At 35.5% G+C, this 20,595-nt stretch overlaps 1 protein-coding gene across 3 annotated transcripts; it reads left to right on the top strand.

Moving 5' to 3' along the window:
• Positions 1-292: 292 nt before the first annotated feature.
• Positions 293-20,577, top strand: CNRIP1 (cannabinoid receptor interacting protein 1). 3 transcript variants are annotated; one of them, XM_074287105.1, is made up of 4 exons: positions 293-515; positions 5,362-5,814; positions 8,700-8,850; positions 19,456-20,577. In XM_074287105.1, the coding sequence occupies exons 2-4, from the start codon at positions 5,636-5,638 to the stop codon at positions 19,618-19,620; spliced, it is 495 nt and encodes a 164-aa protein (XP_074143206.1). In that variant the 5' UTR covers positions 293-515; positions 5,362-5,635; the 3' UTR covers positions 19,621-20,577. The 3 variants fall into 3 exon arrangements, with proteins under 3 accessions (XP_074143206.1, XP_074143205.1, XP_074143207.1); XM_074287104.1 differs by lacking the exon at positions 293-515 and having other exon boundaries at positions 5,235-5,814; XM_074287106.1 differs by lacking the exon at positions 293-515 and having other exon boundaries at positions 5,244-5,782.
• Positions 20,578-20,595: the final 18 nt, after the last annotated feature.

The raw sequence follows: 20,595 nt of genomic DNA, 5'->3' as shown, positions 1-20,595 counted from the left end.
AGTTTTTGGCTATGACTGATGCATCATTCAGAGAAGTAGAAGAAGGAATGAGGACAAGAAAAGAAGAATCTGATATAATCTAATTCAAAGTCCAGAAACTTAATTGTTTTTAAACTGTCATTGACAATATAAACAAGGTTTATAAGAGACTGTATAGAGCTGTATATAAAATGAATGTGTTCCCTATTCCAAAGTCCATTTGTATGAGTTGTTCTCCTAATTGGTAGAGATGAATGTCCTGCCCTGTGAGGTGGAGCAGTTGGGGAGAAGTGAGAGACCTTTGCCCTTATTCAGTTAGTTCCCTTTAGAACTCTTCAAGCTTCCAGTCTTCTTCATAATTTTTCAACCAAGTAGCATTAATTTTGGACACTTTTGGATTTTAGTTTTGAAATAAAGTATGGAAGAGACCAATCCTACTTTAAGTTGCTGAAGGAGAAGACTCTGGGAAAACAGGAGAAGAGCTGAGAGTCTCCATCACATCCCTGTTCTCAGTTATCTGGAGAATTTCCCTTTAGGTGAGATCCAGAACCCTCTCTCTCTTGGATTGAGCTGACTTTCTTCCCTTTCAATGAGAGAACTCCTTCACTCTGTATTCTATTTGGCTACCAATTTAGAAAAATGTGTTTTCTTTGTTATTGGCTATGTGTATTGGTTATGTGTTTTCATTAAGAAATTAATATTTGGTAGGAAAGGGGTCAAAACTTAGATATAAAACTTGGAGTCTTCCTTCCCTCCAATAATAAAGTCAAAGTGATCAGAAATTAAATTTAACTCAATCAACTACATTAATAATATTTCAAGAAGCAGGAAATATAATTCTAGTCTGATACTTGTCTCTCTGGAGAAAACAGTGACCTGTGTCCCTATCTCTCGGTATTCTGCAGCCAGGAGTTAAAGTTTCCCTTAAAGATGATGGAGTAAGAAGAGATTAGATATATCTATTCTGCCCCTCTTCAAACAACAGTAGCCCTTACCACAGTTAGGCCTCTGTATACTTAGGATTTTCCTTAAGCTTATAAACCAGACTTAACAGTGCTATTTCCTCAAAAAATTACTCCAGGATTATTGGAGAGGGAACTATTTTAGAAAATGAAACTAGAGGAAAGGAGAAATACCGAGAGGTTACAACATCTTATGTTTAAAGGTACTAATTATTAAAGTTAGAAAGACATTCCTTTCAACTGAGCTGTTTTTAAACTCAGCTTGTATATCCAATCAATGATGTGTGGAAGACAGAGGGCCTCTTTAACTCTTGGAGCCTCATTGTTTTTCAAAATTCTGAAACCAATAGTGGTGGCCAGTCTAACACTGATAGCACAAATTTAATCAAATCAGCACAGGGGTTTAATGATTTATAAAGCCTTAGGGAGAAAAAAAACTGAACTTTTACCCTGGGAAGTGATTCACTTTTTTTAAAGACACAGTTAAAATGGACTTTCTGAAAAAGAATTCTGGGGATTAATTAGTACCTAGAATATTCATGTTCTGAATATTGATATTTACTGGTTTTCAACATCATCAATGATGTATCTGTGCTAAAAGTCATTGTGAAAATAAGCAAAACCTTCTTTTAAAAGCATTTTTTAGCCTTCTGGAAAAATGTTGATAAGTATAAATTTATTGCACTTGAACTTCATACCAAGATGTTAGTATTTGTCTTAATAAAATTTTAGGTTTATAATTTTAAAATAATTAAAAGTTCTGTAAAAATGGAATAGGTTGTCTCAACAGTTGATGGATTTGCCCTCTCAGAGGTTTTCAACTACCTGTTACCGTGCTATAATGGGAATTCTTTTGGTGTACAGATTCCACTAGATATCTGCTGAGATCCCTTCCAACTCTCAAATTCTATGATTCTGTGAATAGGAACTATATACATAAACAATTATTATTAAAAAAAACTCACTACAACCTCTGGAATGCCTGTCTTACATGTGGAACTATTAAAAGGTCAAGGATATGAAGGAAAGTCCTCAAATGTAATTTTTCAGGGGAAAAAAAATTGGGCAAATTTTCTGTTGTTTGTGTCAGCTTTCCCGAAAAAAAAGAAGTACTTTCCTCTCTTCATAGCCATTCTTCTGGGTTGGCTTTTTCAAAAATTAACTTCCTAGACTCGATCCAATAAATTCAATTTTATAAACATTTAAGCATTTACTCTTCACAAAACATTGAATGTATATGTTCACCTTGTCAGTACCTATATTGATATTTTAGGTGATTTTTTTTCTTTGATCATGCTTTTTCTCTTCTACCATCTAACTTTCTATTATTTCCCATTCTTTTATTTAACCATTCTCCAATTGTAGTAAAAATCCCATGATTATCAGGTTATCTTTTCTGAAAATACTAGTGAACAGAAGAAAATATGAATGTTATGTTGATTATGCCAAGCAAATGTATAAATCCTGAAAGAACCTAAACCATAATCATAGAATATCATTTTACTGTATTCCAAGATTTAAAATCCCTGAAAAATCTATGGTTGGTTAGAGAAAAGGATGTGATTATATTGTGTGTGTGTGTGTGTGTATGTGTGTGTGTGTTAAAGAGACAAAAACAGAAAGACAAAGACAGAGACAGAGAGATAGGCAGAAAGAGAGCATATATATGAGTGCTCTCCTAGGGGAAAAAATGAAGATAAAGGTAATATCCAAATAATGACTTTCCATGGCCATATTTTCCTTCTTTAATACTCAGAAAGTCATAGATTTGGCAAAAATTTGGTACAAATCCAGAGGTTATTGAAAAGGTTCATCTGGCCTCTAAATACCATAGCAAAGAGTTATGGTAAACCAGATATGATCATGGCTTATGATTCATAGTCCAAATCTCTTATGTATCAAGCACATCCTGATTGTAAATTAGAATATTCTTTTATTCTTGCAGATCCTTAAGATAGTACTTTATATATTTCTTGTTCAGGAAATTAACAAATCAATTATGTCATTATAAGTTAATAATGTCTAATCAACCAGCAAGTATGTGTTATGTGACCCAATACTAATGAGTGCTATGAGGAAAATCTGATAGTTGAAATATGATTGGAGACACAAAATTATGCACAACTATCAAGAAGAAATATTAAGCAATGCTTATGTTGTGTGAAATTATCATGGGAACTCTGAGATTGGAAAGATCACTGAGGTTGGGTCAGTCTTAGAAGTCTTCATAAATAAGTTGGAATTTGAAGAAGCCTTGAAGGATAGTAACAATTTGAATATACAGAAGTTAAATAAGTAGAGGTGGAAAGGACATTTAAAGTTAGATGTATTTTAATTACCAGGGAATCTAATTTAGTATGATTACAAACCTTTTCACCTATTTGTGGAAAATTATTTGTGAAATGATACCATAATTTTGAAAGAAACCAGCAAATATTTTAAGGAAGTTAGAAGTTTCTCTAGGTTTAAAGAAATAAATGTTAAGGGTAGAATCTGACTCAGGCCAGTCCCTTGGTAGTTTTAGTTCAATGCCAGAACAAAATGATAGATTATTCAACAATTAACAAAAGGAATTTTACCTAGCTATAGCAGAAGAACAATCAACAAGAATGAGCATTAAAGACATCTTGATTTGATTCAGCTAAGCAAAGCTCCCTTGCCTGACTTGCTTTTTGTGATCCATCATCAAAGTGTTGGTGCCAAGACTGGAGGTCCTTGTGGCTGTTTTGTGCTTAGGCAGTCAAGAAATGATATCAACAGCCTAAGCCTTTAGTTCCCTAACTAAGCCTTGAGGAAGTTTCAACAATTTTAAGGAAAACTCAAACAGAGGCAAGACTAAGGCTATTGTTCCTACCACAAGCAGCAGTTCATATGAACAAAAATGACCATGATTTCCTATCAGAACCAACTTCCTGAAATTCATGGTGGAGTGAAAGAGAATATTGGCTCCCAATTTAGTGAATCCCAATTTTGCTTATTATTTGTGTGACCTGGAGCAAGTCACTTAACATTCATTTTTTTTTTCATCTGTGAAATAAGGGAATTGAACTTGATAGCTTCATTTCCAGACCTAAATCTGTAATAAGTCATATCTCACAAGTGATGTTATTTCTCAAATACAATTAACATTTTCCTGTAACTGTCCACCTGGATAGTGCTGAATCAGGTGCTTACTTTTTGATCATTGGAAGCCACTCCCAAAGTCTAATGCCATTAATTTTCTTTTTTTCTAGAATAATCAGCCTTAAACTGACATACACCAGCAAGAAACAATAATTCTTTTTTGATAGCAAAATTTAAACTTTTCATTACTACTGTACAATTTGCATTACAATTAATCACCTTTAAACATTCCTCTTTTTGCTCTATAGCACAAGCATGTATGTTAGATGCTTTCTGAAGAATTTATAGCTAATCCTCAAAAAAAGGTGGAAATATTTATATTTTGGGGAAACTCAAAGCAAACTATATATCAAATATGAAAATTAATATTACTTGATTTTTGGTTTTGAAAAATATTCAGAACTTTCTTGGTTGCATCACACTTTCATCTAAAATGCTAGCAACAAGATATAGGATACTGTAATGTGAGAAAGCATTAAGATATACAAAGATATGATATTTACTTCTTTTTGCACTTAAATTAACACCAAAAAAATGAGCTGATCACCAGATATATGTTGATCTTACAAAAAAGCCTCAATGTAAATCTGTGTGTACATATATTAAAAAATAAACACTCTCAACTCCCTTTTGTTAAACTATAGTCATCCAAACGAGTGTTTTGGGTCTTGTATTATCATTATCCAGTTCTGACAGAAGTTAATGTACTAAATTAAACTTTCTGTATATACAGGTCCCTTTCCTATTGACATCTAGGTTATAATGTTTGTTAGATGGAGGCCCTACAGCTTGTTCTATCCCTCAGCCATCATTCTTAAGGTTTAGGAAGTCATCCATCTTTCTTTAAGCATAAATCAGTGGCGCGAGGTTTCCTTCCTGTTTCCTGCCTCACTGTTTATGCATAGGAACAAACAGTTCCCTCCTCTATCCTATGTGCCTTTCAAGAGGGCAATCCTGCTAGGTTGGAATCATGGTCCTAAATAAACAAAATTTGGCGCCTTCAGGTTCTCCGGGGCCCATTAGTCTCAATCTTTTGGAAGCGTTTTTAGCCTCAGCATCCCTTTCCCTTTCTTCTGGGGGATGGAAAGGATGAGGAGAAGGGGAGGGGAAAGAAGGGAAGTTGGGGGAGGGGAAAGGAGGAAAGGGAAGGAGGAGAATTCTATCTCCTCTAGCTGGGGAGGCTATTTAGAAGAGGGAGGAGTTTGCCTTGCCTTTTCTCCCTCCCCCTAGGAAGGGGATTATGGTGCGGTAATCAGGATTAACTCTCTCCGTCCTGGCTGCCTTTTGACCCGTTCAGCTTTCAGCAGACCGCCGTAGATAAGGGACTCGGTGGAATGGAGCTGAAACATCTGGCCCAGGGGCGGTCTCTTGGATTGGCCACCTCGCTCCTTTGGACGAGGGGAACCTTCAAAGCCAGGACCCACGCTGGTTCCTAGCTAGCTAGTTGCAGTCTTTTCTCCTTCCCCTCCCTCCGTTTCCTCTCCGCCCACCGCGGTCTTGCTCCTGGGCCGCAGCCACCTCTCTCCCCCTCCCACCCCCACGCCAGCATCCCCAAGCCTTGGTGCTCAGCCATGGGGGACCTCCCGAGCCTCGTGCGCCTCTCCATCGCTCTCCGGATCCAGCCTAATGATGGTCCGGTCTTCTTCAAAGTGGATGGGCAACGCTTCGGCCAGAACCGGACTATCAAGCTGCTCACTGGCTCCTCTTACAAGGTGGAAGTGAAGATCAAGCCCACCACTCTCCAAGTGAAGTGAGTCACGTCCCTGGCGAGAGACTTAAGGGAGGGCAGTGGCGATGAAGCCAAAACTAGCTGGGTGGGTACGGTTTAGGTCGCTGCCACTTCAAGTGCGACTGATATCTTTCCAGAATCCTCAATCTCTTCTCTCCCCTTCCTCGAAATTAGCTGACTAAGCTCCCCTCTCCCCATTTTGTTCCTTAATTACCTTTTCTTTAGTAATTCTGCGTTATCCATTTTCGCTCTTGTATAACAGCGAGCTGCTAAAGCAGGTTTCTCTATATCTGCTGCAGCCCTGAAAAGGAGACAGCTTTTCCACGCGCCCCACCACCCTTTTCCCTTCTCTTCCCCTCTCAATCTCTGTGTGTCTGTGCTACCGTGACCCGAAGAATTGAGCAGCAGCCTGGAAAAACCTCGCTGCCTGGGCAATCTGGGGAATAGGTGTCTGCTGCAATTCCTCTGGTCCTATTGCTGCACAGAGTCTAAAGAAATTATTAAGAGGAGCAGGAAGGCCGTGAGGTTCCAAAGTTTCCCCTCTCCCTTTAGGATGCTATCTCTTTCCCCATTGCTGGGGATGAAACGGAAGGAGATGGTGACCAAAGCTGGGAAGCAGCCCTCATTCTAGAATACTGGAAACAGGCGAAAAGGCCCCTCCTCCAGCCTCAGCCAAGGCTCTCCCTAGCTCAGGCCTCAACCTACTGTTTTTCTGTATTTTCTTCTATCTTCTGAAGTCTTGTTTTCATCGTGGTAAAATCCTGATAAGACCCAATTTCAATCCAAGGACCTGGTAGCAAGAGAGTATGCCTTTTGTGCCAGTGTTTCCGCATAATCCCTTCTCTACAGCCACATGATAATCCTTTTCTGAGGCTTCTGTTATGGTTGGGATGACTGTATTGGGGAAAGAGGTGTGGCCCTTCCCTGACCCCTGGGAGGAAGTCCTAGAGTCTTTTTGGCACAAGTGGGCTGGTAAAGAACTAGACTTCCCAGTACTAAGACAGCTTTGTGTGAAAGGATTCCAGGACCTTTCTTTGGCTGAGGATCCTTTGTAGAACTGACCAGAGAAATGGCTTCTTCCATCTGCATAAAACTGAGGCAGCCATCTCAGGAGCCCTGATAGCATCTGCAAGGCCTTTATGGTTAATTTAATGCCCTGTCCAAATATGCTGTAGACTATTCCTTTTGTCTCTCCCTCTTTTTCCCACCTAAACATAACTGTCTTCTGTCCTTTTTCATTTTCTTAAACCTCAGTAATAATAATTATAATAAATAGCTAGCATTTTTAAAGCTCTTTAAGGTTTACAAAGCACTTTATTTGATCTTCACAATATTCCTATGAGAGACTTTTCAGTTGAGAAAGCATTTTGCAGTAGAGGGAACTGAAGCAGATAGAATAAATGACTTGTCCAGAATGACACATTTAGTATCTGAGATTATATTTGTGTTTTTATTTAATTTTATTTTTAACTTGTGAAATAAAACAGGAATTTCCATAACATAGTAGGGAAAAAAAGATAATTGCATATGAAACTGCAAATCAATTATGTACAACTTACTATTCCTTTAAAATATTTATATAATAATTATTTATATAATAAATATTTTTTAACTTTTTATTTCCTCTCCTTCCCTAAAGATGGCTACCATTAGACAAAAATGTGTAGTATACATATATATATGTATGGGTATATAAAATCATTCTATATATATTTCTATTTTTCAGTTCTTTCTCTGGATACAAATAGCATTTTCACAGGTCTTTTGCAACAATTTGGTTATTTATAATAGTCAAAATAGTTTGGTTGCTGAGACCATATTTGGATGCAGGTCTTTCAGGTCCAGCGCTCCAATTACGTGTCACCTACCTACTATAGGAAATAAAGTTGCACCAGATTTCTAAGGTCTTATGAATTCTAAATTCTATAAGTGCTTTGTAATCCTTTATGTGCTATAGCAATGATATGTTGTCCTATTAGGTAACACTTAGATTTTAAAATTTTTTTACCTATACTTATCAATATATTCCTCTTCCCTTTCACTTATAATAAAGGGATGAGGGAGGATTAGGAGCCATAGTTCAGCAAAACTAACCAGCATATCCACCAAATTGAACATCATATGCAGTTTTTAATACCCATATTGTTCCACCTCCTCAAAGAAGAAGTAGTTGTATTCTCATGCAATTTATTTTGGCCATTTGGACCCACACGTTTTTCCAACACTTCCATTTTAACAAAGACCTCTGGTTCCTAAAGAATTTCTTCTGCTTTGACAGGCCTGAAGGAAGAAATGGGGGGGGGGGGGCGAATAGGTCTGCTGATATTCAACAAATAATAAGATGAGAGGTCAATGGTACTTTAGAGATCCTGTTTCAAAGATTCTGAACTTTTGTGTATTTCAGGATTCCCTTAGGCAGTTTGAGGAGTCTTATGGCTACCTTAAAATAATGATTTTAAATGTATAAGATTCAATATGTAAGCTTATGAAAGAAACAAATTACATTGAAATAGCTACTGAAATTCCTTTTAAAACCAGTTCATGGACCGAAAATTAAGAACATCTGATCTGAAACAATCTCATTTTAAAGATGATGTTTTTCTGTATTTTCTCTATCTTCTGAGATGTTTCCATCCTGATAATATCCTGATTAAAGATCTTTTTGACTGGTCAAATAAGTTGTCTTTTTCAGCTTACTATAATGGTAAATCTTGGACCAGAACCCAAGATCATGCTATCTGAGCCAGTGCTCTTTTCTCTTTACCACTTTTTTTTTCCTTTAGCACCCTGTAGATGCCTAATCTGTTTTGACATAATTCCGAATCTGCTTGGGAATTCTACTCCATTCCAAGTTGTAGAAACAGAGCCTCCATACTGCTGCATGACTATATTTCATCTTTTTACAGGGACATCTCCATTGGTGGTGTGCTTGTCCCATTAGAGCTGAAATCTAAAGAGCCTGATGGTGACCGAGTTGTTTACACAGGAATATACGATACAGAAGGTGTGGCTCCAACAAAAAGTGGGGAGCGACAACCCATCCAGATTACCATGCCTGTAAGTCTAGTAGAGCTGTTTATTTGATATTTCCCCTCCTTAGGCATGGGAGTTGGGGAGGGAAATATGGGAAAGAAGGGAAGGAAAAAAGAAAAGGAATAGGATTATGTTATTATTAATAATGTATTTTTCCTGGCAAACATAAAAAGTCCAAATACAGTGGGAATGGGAATAAAGGAGAGTTAGAGAATTAAGGAGAATACCTTTCCCATAACTTGAGAAGAAAGGGTTAAGTCTAAAAGGTGCTTAACATTATACAAACCTGATTCTTTTGTAGATGCCAAAGGAAACAATCAAAAATAAAGCCAAAAAATCATTGCCTCCATTATGACAAGGGAAATATATTGCTTTTCACCTGTTTTGATTCATTTATGTCAAGACTAACTCTAATAACTCTTTGAAAAAAGTTCATTGTAAATATTTATTAGAAAACATATAAGATCTCAATTTTAGAACTAGAAAGAAGCCATTGGGTTCATTCTTTTCATTTTATATCTGAGGAAACTGAGATAAAGAGATAAAGTCACTTGCGCAAAACCACAAAGCAGGTATCTGAGGCAGAATTTGAACTTGTCTTCCTGATGCTAAGACTAGGGCCCTATGCCCTAAACTTTGCCAACTTCATAATGACCCCATTTGTATTGGTATTCATACTTGCTTACTAACTACTGATCATAAGTCAATTTTAGGTATAAAACATTAACATATTTTTTTAGTCCCTCCTTAAATTCCCATCATCATTTTGCTCCAGTTACTCTCATTCATTTTTCCTTAAGAACAAGCCAAGACAACTGACCTTTTTACTGCAGTTAAAACAACCTTGAGTCCTGCCTCACTCTCATATTACACATCCAATCTGTTGACAATCCAGTTGTTTCTGCCTTCACAATATCTCATGTATATGATCCTTTGTTTCCACTTACATAGCCACAACACCAATTCAAATTCTTATTCCCTTTTTTCTGACCTGTTGCAGTTACCTTCTGAATGATCTCTCAGCCTCAAATCATTTCCCATTCTTATCCATTCTCCATTCAGCTGCCAATCAGATTTTTCTAAGGTGTGAATCTGATCATATCACTCACACATCCACACCCACACCCATACACATCCCTGTTCAGTGAGCTTTCTAATACACAGTTCTGTAGATCAAAGACTTTTTGTTTTCTGTTATACATAAAAGTCTAAATACAAAGTCTCTAGGTTGGCCCATCCTTCTCAACTAATTTTACAGTACTCCCCATCATATAGACAAGTACATTCCAGTCAAACAGGGTTCCCTACCATTCTTCAACTTTGTCTTGCTCTGTGAATTTGCACTCACCATTCTCCTTACTTAAATGGACTCCCTGTATATCATTGACTAAATTAAGTCCCTCTCTTTAGTTACCCAGCTAAATTTACTTTTCTGATTTTTCTAGAGCTAACTCTCAGAGCCACTTCCCTTCAAAGTGCTTATATCCTCCTATTTCACATACCTTTTTAAAAAAAATGCCTACATTCTGACTTGTTTAATTCATTTGTATAACAGATTGGCAATGGTCAAAATTTTTTAGTCCAAGCAACTGCTGAAAACCATTTTCCTAAGTCATAGTGAGGTTATAATTTGTATTGCTTCTGGATGGGGAAAAAAACCTATACTGATAAAATCACACAGTCCGAGCCTCTGTGTCCTTAATTAATAGTTGTTATCACTGTAACTATAACTAAAACTTGGGTTTTCTGATTCCTAATGGCAGTAGTTACTTACTATTAAGTTACTATTTATTATTACTATTGTGTTACTATTAAGTAAGGTAGTTACTATTAAGGTAACCATTTAGTATTAGATATAAGGTAGCCCAATGGGTACGGAGTTTGGAGCCAGAAAGAGACTGAGTTCAGCACAGCCTTGGATACTTGCTGTGTGACTCTGGGCAAGTCACTTAACCATTGCCATAATCCATCAGAAAAAAACAATGATAAACTTCTTAGTATCTTTGCCAAGAACAACTCTATAAGGGGTCACGAACATACCTGAACAACAATAATTTATCTAGACACTTAAAATGAGAGATTTACCATTTAATGTTAGGCATAACTTATCTAGTTAATTAAAAAAAATCTTCATTCTCTTCCATATTTTGATACAAAATATTTCTTCCTTGCTTAGGAAATCTGGATGAATGAGAGATTTAGGCAAAAGGAGCCTAAAATTAAGCAACATCTAGACTTAGGAATAAAAGATTATTGTCTTAAAAACTTTAAAAAAAGAATCTAAGGGTAAGATATTGCCCAATCAGTTCATTTTACAGATGAGAAAACTGAGGCCCAGAGAGATTAGATTCACAGAGCTAATAAATATCAAATGCCAGATTTAAACATGTCACCTGACTCCAAATCAGCCCATGTTCTTTTTGTTACACTACATGTGTATGATGAGCAACTTTACATTCTTGGGTTTGCCCCCTTTGAGAGGCTTAGCAGACTGAGAGGGAGTGGTATGTAGAATGAAGGGAATGAAAGATACTCAGACTTCCTTAGAAAAGAATGTCAGCTTCTCAGGGTACCATCTGTTCTTCATAAGTCAGCTTTTGCTGGATAAAAGGGAACAATGAGTTAGGAAGGAAAAACGAGACTTATTAGATTTCTTGATGAATGCAGAAGAACTAGAATTAAAACTGTGAAAGAATGTCTAAAAAAAGAAAGTCTATGACAAAAAAAATAAAAATAAAGCAAAAATTAAGGAGCAAGGAATCCCCCAAATTCAGATCTTCTGATTCCTAATGTTAGTGGTACCTTTATAGTAACCATTTAGTGGTAGGCTAAAGTCTCTGCATATTTGGGAATCATTTCCCCTGACATTCAATTGCCTCAATAAGATGGAGGCAAAATTGAAATAGAAACACCTCAAACTTCTCAGATCTTGCAACTGTAAGTGTTGTTGTTACTGTCATCAGCATTCTATTTTAGTCACTCTTGTCATAGTGAAAACTTAGATTTAGTTGCTTGGTGTGAAGTCGAAATTTGACCCAATGACAATGCCTTAAAGTTACTTTTAGTAAACTGTTTTCTGAAATCTCTTACTTTTTATTATTACTCCCTCTCCTTGTTAGCATAACTACTTCTTTTCACTCCCCCCCCCTTTTTTTACTATACATTTGTCACATAGATATAGATGATTGCTATGTGGAACTATATAAACATTAGGAAGGTTCAAGATGCTATGTTAAGGGGATAAGAATGAATCAGGGAAGGTTTCCTGGAGGAGATGCCATCTGGCTTAGTTTTATAGGCTGTGTTAAATTTCAAAAGTTATGGCAGGGGGAGGAGATTCACAGGCTTCTTCTGCTTCCATTCTCTTCCCCACCCTCCATCTCTACCCTTTATCACTTCACATTGTTCCCAGATTAATTTTCCCTTTGCACAGTTCAGATCATTTATCCCTCTGCTCAAAATCCTTCAGTAGCTCATTATTACCTATGAAACAAAACTCCAAACTTATAAATTTAGTATCGAGGCCCTCAAAAACTATATGTCTTCCTATTTTTCTAACCTGAAATACAGCTCCTTTCAACATATGCTGTGCTCTACCAAACAACTTACTATCCTCTCCTTATTATCTGGAACTTTTCTACTTCAGTGCCTTTGCTTGTATAGGGGATGTTCAGGGAGGATTAGTACCTCTGTTTGTGTATGTGCCCACTAGATTGTAAGTTCTATGAAAAGAACCCTCTCACGTCTATAACTCCCTTTGGGCTTTGTATTCTGCTCTCTATGTAATTGATATAAATGATTGGTGTTGGATGAATTGATGAAAATGGCCATAATAATCACCAAATTTCTAACTGGTTATTAGAGGCCAAGCAGGAATTTTGAGAAAGCAAAGAAAATGCAACTCCTTCCTTAATTCACCACAATGGAGACTGAGTACAAAATGCTACAAATATTGTCATCTTCATTTGCTATGTTGATTTTATTAAAGATTTTTTTTCTTTTTAAATTTTTGCTATAAGCACAGATGCTTGGGTCGAGGTAGGGGGAACATAATCAGAAAAGGGTATGATGTAAAAACTAAGTATTTCTTGAGAATGAATATAGCTTTTCCCCTGAGATTTGAAGTTTCTATTTAATTCTGGGCCCTTTGGTATCTGGATTATAATTCCTCTAACAGAAATAGTGGAAAGAATCAGTAAAACCTGGATTTGAGCTCTCTGCCTGACACATGTGAACTCTCTCATACCACTTAACTTCTCAATGCTTAAGGCAACTTTCTACCTGGAATTCCAATTAAATCATGTCAATAGCAAACAAACAAAAAACTTTCTAATGAATTAAACTACAATACTGTGGAGACAAGTATCTCCCAAGTAGTCCCTCTATTGAAGAGAAAAGAAATATAATAAAATTATAGTGCCTTACGATAATATCAGGACAAGTGGCATAATGGATAGAGTATCAAATTTTGAGCCACAAAGACCTCATTTCAAATTCATCCTTAGATACTTAGTAGCTGGGTGACCCTGGGCAAGTCACTTAATCCTGTTTGCCTCAGTTTCTTCATCTATAAAATGAACTGGAGAAAGAAAACCCCAAATGGGTTCATGAAGAGTTGACATGGTATGGTATTGCCTGTCGTCGGGGGGAGGGAATAGAGGGAGGGGGGGTAATTTGGAAAAATGAATACAAGGGATAATATTATATAATATATATATATATATATATATATATATATATAATAAAAAAAAAAGAGTTGACATGACTGAAATGACTGAACAACAAATAATAGCCCTTTATGCTTGTCAAGAACTTTCTATGTCACTTTTTTCATTTTGTCTTCTCAATTTTATACTCATTTACAAATGATGAAGCTGAAACCCAGAGGCTAAATAATTTGCCTAGTACATAGAGTGAGAACTAGAGCTTCTGGTTGTTAGTTCAGTAAATTTTTTATCTACATACTTTCCCTGGAGACCCAAGTCAGTAATCTTTAAGGAGTTCATTCCTGACACTCTTTGGTGGAATGTCCAAATGGAATTTACAATAACAAATGCATAATATTGCTTATGATTAAACAATTTCAACATGAATGGATATATAGGTCATAAGCAGGGTGAGATGTATTCACTTCTTCCCATCTCCAACTCCAGGGTTAACTTATTCCTGTGTTTTTTAAAGCATTTTTCCATAGCTATAACAATATAATGGGAGGAAAATGTGTTTGCATACCTATGGTGAGGTTTGTGAACTCAAGCAATCCTATTCACTGTTTCTAATTGAACATGAAATCATAAGGAAACTACCCTTCACAAAGGAAAAAAAAATCTTGATTCTCAACTCCATTAGAGGTGTTATAGCTAGAGTGGGGGCAATGGTAGAGGATATTATTTTAGAGCACTCTGAGGAAATGTTTGGAAAGCTTCTGACATGCCTCCTTCTTTAATGGCAGGAATTTCTTAGAGCTCTGATTACACTCCTTCTTGTCAAGTCTAAAATCTTGCTGAGTTTTTCTCCCTACCCCCATATTGGGAGAGGATCGAGTATAAAAGAAGGATAAGGATCTTGGTGCTTTAGGTCAAATTTGGAAATAGGACAAAAAGGGCTATAGCTAGATCATTCACTTGGTCATCTGCTGAGTGGATTGTGGATATGCTCTTGTAGGCTACTGAACTGAAAGAGCAGCAATGAATCCTACATAGGACAATTCTGTCTTTTTTCCTTAGAAGTAATTTGCTTTTGGAAGGAAATCATAAGCTTCTTGAATCAAGCATGAACTCTTGTTTTGTTTCCAGCACAGTAGTGGCTATGCATTAAGTTCTCAAATATTTGGTTAATTATATAGTACAATGTTCTTCATATTAGTTGCTCTCGTGGGACCCTCAGCAAAATAAATCTTGCAGTAACTGATAAAAATTCTGGACATCCCAGAAATTTCTATTTCTTTTTTACCACAGAGAGAGCTACTGTAAATATTTCAGAATATGTTTGTTTGTTTAGTTTTTTTTTTTTTTTTACTTGTTCCTAATCATCTTTGGAAATAGACCTAGTTGTACTATTGTAGGGTCAAAGGGTATAGGTAGTTTAATAATTCTTTAATTTTTTAATGATTTTACTTGGATAATTAAATGGATCTATGATTTTTTTCCCTGTGAATATTACAAATTACAAATAATCCCTCTTAATGTCTTTGAATCCTGAGATTTTTGCTTATGTCTTTGATCAAGTCAATATACATTTAATAACTGCTTACTATGTGTGAACTGGAAAATATAGTTCATGCCCTCAAGAAGCTTATATTTCTTTCTATCTTTTTTGTGTGTGCGTGTGTGTGTGAGGCAATTGGAAGCAAGTGACTTGCCCAAGATCACACAGCTAGTAGGTATTAGGTGGCTGAAGCAGGATTAGAACTCAGATCCTCCTGACTCCAGATTCAGTGCTCTATAGTCTATCTAGCTGCCCCTAGAAGCTTATATTTCTAATAGAGGAAGATAGAATATGAAATTAAGCTGAAAAGGTAGTGGAGAGGAGAGAAGATACCAACATGGAGAAGTCCAAATAGTCAGAAGGTGAGAAAGACGAATAAGCAAGGGACTAGCCTGTGCCTCAAAGTAGAGAACTTCATCAGAATGTGGGGCCACAATCAATGAGCTCATCATTTCTTATAGAACAATATTATTCCATCACAATCATATATCATATATCACAAACATATATCATGTTCAGCCATTCTTCAATTGATAGGCATCCCAGAAATATCAAATTCTTTTTTACCACGAAGAGAGCTACTATAAAGATTTCAGAACATATAGGTTCTTTTTTTTTCTAATCACCTTTGGAAATAGCTTGAAGGATAGTCAAAGGATACAGGTAGTTTAATAACTCTTTGGACATAATTCTAGATTATTCTCTAAAATAGTTGTATCAGTTCATAGTTCCACCTGTAGTGAATCAGTGTCCCAATTTTTTCAGATCCCATCCAACATTTGTTACTTGAAAAGGAAAATGAACAGAATTAAGAGAACATTGTATAAAATTACAATATTGTTTTAAAAGTAACTTTGAGCAACTAAGTCATTTTGATTATTATATTTACTCAAATTAACTACAAAAGACCAATGAAGGAAGATGCTATCTACATTCAGAGAAAGACCTGATAAATAGAAAGATATATAAAATAATTTTACATGTAAAAATCATAGATATATAATATCTGTGTCTAATGTAGTCACCAAGAGTAAGGAGGGGGGAAAGAAAATAAAAAGAAAGTAATACAACAACTTTATTATATATTTAAAAGGAATAGAAAGCAATATATAATAGATTTGCAGTTTTATGTGTAATCATATCTTTTTTATTTCATAGTGTTATGGAAATGCTTCTGTTATTTCATAAATGAAAAATTAAAAAAATAATAAAATTTCATTGTTTGGAGAAAAAACGATAGGGGACTACAAGGACAGAGATATCTTCCAGGGTAAAAAATCTTCTGGGTTTGGAGAAATAAGGAAAGTCAAGAATAGAGCCAGGAGAAGAATAAAGGGAGAGAATACACCAAGTGTATCTTTTTTTAAAACATTTTTTAGGTTTTAAAAAATAATTTGTGGATACCAATGTAGCAGATGGACTATCAATCCTTCCTTTCTCATAAATACCTCAAGATCATGCATGATTAACCAAAATCTTTTTATAGCAACACATCTGTTGCTACATCTATTCTTGATGTGTGTTACCCAATTTCTTACATACATCATAGACAATATATTCTAGTTAACCTATAACCACCATGTGTCATTCTTTTGTTCTGGGGGTCATCCACATGCCTACTATCACTAGTGTCAAAGAACATAAAGCTAATTTAAAAAAATGTATACATATATATATATATACACATATATATGTTTAGCTGAGGCAATTGGGGTCAAATGACTTGCTCAGGGTCACACAGATAGGAAGTTTTAAGTGTCTGAAGCCAGATTTGAACTTAGGTCCTCCTGACTTCAGGGCTGGTGCTCTATCCACTGTGCCACCTAGATGCCCTAGATATTTTTTAAAAATAATTTTGTTCTGAATTTCACAAAATTGTGAGAATTGTGATTGAAAATTGGATAGGGGAAGGATGTAGTGAAAGAGATGGAAAAGAAGATAGGAGAAAAAGCAATCATGGAAACAGGAATATAACAGAATGAGATTCAGAAGGGAACATAGATAAGCATAACAGTTTTGGAACTAACATGCTGACTTTATTATATATATATAAGTATATTATGTTTATATGTATATACATATGCTTACAAAAGAGATTCATGGTTTCATAGGTGTTATTCTTTTTTGTAAAAATGTTCATTTCTTAAAAGTTCAGAATATAACAATTTTAATTTCAAAAATTCACCAATACTTTGCTTACTGAAAAGTTGTTTGCTATCAGAAAGTTCTCTGCAAATAATGCCAGATGTTTTACAAAATTTTTCATTTTTTCCCCTTGCAAAAGCCAACATTGCAAGGGAAGTTTACTTCAGTTCACTTTTAAATTTTAAGAACTTTATTTTTAAGTTTATTGTGGTTTTATTTATCTTTATCATTTTAATTGAATTTTATTTTTTGCAAGTAAAATCAAATTTATTCCTCCCCATTTCAATATTGAAAGAAAAAAGAAAAGAAAAATAAACACTTGTAGCAAACTTGCTTCATCAAGCAAAAAGAAATTTCCACATTGTCTATCTTTGAAAAAGATTTGTCATTTTGCTCACAAAGTCCATCCCTTCTCTGTCAGGAAGTAGATACCTTCATCATTAGTTCTCTGGAATCATGAAGCTCTTAAGTCTTTCAGAGAGGTTCGTTTTTACAGCATTGTAAATTGTTCATGTCAAAATTGTTCTGCTTTACTCTGTGGATTCCAATTTTTAGATTATAAACTCCTTAAGCATAGGAACTGTCTTGACCTTTTTCATACCCCAACACTTAGAACAGTGGCTGGCACATAATAAGGACTTTATAAATGTTTCTTTACTGAGTTCATAAAAGTCTTCCCTATTTTCTTATGAAAGTAATATTTTATTATTTTATTTGTTTGACCCTGGATATTATTATCTTTCCAGGGCAGTAACTACTTATAAGCCCAGTTCCACTACTGATCATCATAAGTACTTTAACTTTATTTCCAACTTGGATCAGTTAATTCCACCTTAGGCAACCTAGTGATTCCATACTTGATGCAGATATCTGGTTGGCTTTAGTCTACTACATAGCCTATCACTCTCAAGCTCAAGTATTTCAGTACCCTTAGCCGCCACAGTAGCAAGAATCATAGGCATATAACTACCACATCTCATCATAATTTCTCATGAAAAAATAGTATGCCATTACAGTCATATAACATCATTTGTTCATTCATTTCCCAGTTGTTGGGTACTCTCTTAAGAATCCAGCATATCAATTTTGACCAATGTCACTGGTTTTCATATTTATCAGTGTATATATCTTGTTAGATCAACTTAGCAAAATGAATGGGTTTGTCCTATGTGCCTAAATGCCATTACAATTTCTCCCAAGAAACCTCTTAGATAGCTTTAATGAATCTCAGGATTTAGACTTACCCTGGGAAACCTTAATGTATTCCTGGCTTATAAGAGTTCAGAGATGCCAGGAAATTAAAATACGATCTCTAATACTTTCCTTGGATATTTTAAATGTCTCCTTGAGCCAAGAATCAATTAAGCAATGGCCTTACCAGCACAATTTCACCTCTAAAATTCTGATTCTTTTATATAGTTCTAAAATTTAAAAATAGATATTTGTATAGATAAAATAAGAAGTAAGATAAATCAGTAAGACAATATATTATCATATTTATGGAAACACATTTTTTCCACATGTTTGTTAAAATGTTTAGTTGTCTAAAGACAGTATTTGGTCCAAGACTTTTGCCCTCTATTTTATATATTCATTTAATGGTTTTTGTTATTAATTTTATAATTCTTAAAATTGCCATATTAGTAGATGTTTATTAGCTTTTTAATGGAATTGTTATGGGGTCTTTTGAAAGAATAGGTATTCTGGTATAACAGAAATGATTTGATTTTATAAAACTTTGATTTATAAAGAGTCAGTAAGGTATAATGGGAAAAGTGCTGATCTTGCAGTCATAGATACTGGATTCATATTCTGAGTATATCACTTTTTTACCTGCATAGTCTTAGGCAAATCAGTCTCTCTCTAGGCCTTGGCTTCCTTACCTGTACAAGCTTCTTCCCATCTCTGCATTTATGACACACTTATCAGAAGTCTATCTTTATTCAAAGTGCAGAAGAACTTACTATATGTAATGGTCAGTTAACTTTATAAAGTATTTACTATGTACTTTATTAAGTACTTATATGCTAGGCGCTATGCTGCACACTAGGAATCTAAAAAAGGGGTAGGGTGGTAAAAATTGTGTCCTCAAGGTGTTCATATTCTAATAGGAGAAACATTGTGTAAATAAGATGAAGACAGAGTAGATGAAATGTAGCATAGCAAAATTAAATCTCACTGTTTTGAGCCTTGCTGTTCTTTAAAAAAAAAAAAAAGTCCTTTCTGCTGTTACCCATAGAATGTGCTTTATATTGACTATGTTCTCTCTTCCCCCAGTTTGCTGATATTGGGACCTTTGAGACTGTGTGGCAGGTGAAGTTCTACAATTACCATAAACGGGATCATTGCCAATGGGGAAGCCCCTTCTCTGTCATTGAATATGAGTGCAAGCCCAATGAGACACGCAGTTTGATGTGGGTGAACAAGGAATCATTCTTGTGAACATGAGTCTGATATTCCTGGACAATCTTTTCAAAAATCTACCTTTAAAAGAAAATAAACCCACAACCAGCACAAGCCTTAACTAAGGCATACTTGGATTGCTGCTCTCCCATTGGGTACAGGTAACATGTGAGTCCCTAACTTTTTGGAGGTAAAATCCTCTTCTGATGCAATCCCTTCATTCTCCCCCTCCCCAGGTTGCAGATCATATTGCAACACTGCTGACCTTTCTATTTTTTGTGTTTGTGTTCTTGCACCCAAAGTACTTGGTCATACTATTGATCACCTCTGGCGAAAGCCAAGCAGAAATGCAAGTTAGATGTTGTGTGCTTAAGTGGTTCAGTAGACCGTTGTGCTCCTCATTTCCAAGTTGAATGACTTCTTCCTTTTTGTTTAATGTTGTTTTAAAAAAAAGTGTGTATGGACTTTATCTGCCTTGTAGAATTTGGTGATATATTATATCCTTTGCTGTTTCACGTTTGAGAATGATTTTTCAAAGCAGGCTCTTTGGAAAGATATGAACTACAATGAGCAATAACGAATGTGGGTTTGCTAGGCAGAGTTCCTTGACTTTGTTAAAATGAACTTGTAGAGAGATAGCATTTTTACTTTTTTTTTTCATATGTAAAATGAAAGGGCTGAAATTGAAGGGACCTCAAAGGTAGTCTAGCTCTATACCTAGGCTCCTATAAGTAATTAAAATCTAATTCAATGTAAGGCATCATTAAACAGTAATTTCTATATAGGGCCTAGAGGATTGTCAGAACTCTGCTTTTTGCAAGCCAGTTTACCTGAATTGTTACATTGCCCTTTTATTTAAGAAGTGCTGGTTATATTGCCTACGTGGTTGAAACCTGTATCAATAGCATAACTTCATTCCTCCCTCTTGTGAACTTTGTAAAACTATATATGGAATTGTAATCAACTTTTGGTCTTTATAATAAAGGAATTGAAAAGTATACCCTAATTTGCTCT

This window comes from Sminthopsis crassicaudata, chromosome 2, assembly GCF_048593235.1.
Source record: "Sminthopsis crassicaudata isolate SCR6 chromosome 2, ASM4859323v1, whole genome shotgun sequence".
In the NCBI taxonomy this organism is placed as follows: Eukaryota; Metazoa; Chordata; class Mammalia; order Dasyuromorphia; family Dasyuridae; genus Sminthopsis; species Sminthopsis crassicaudata.
This window is presented reverse-complemented; position numbering and strand designations above follow the sequence as displayed.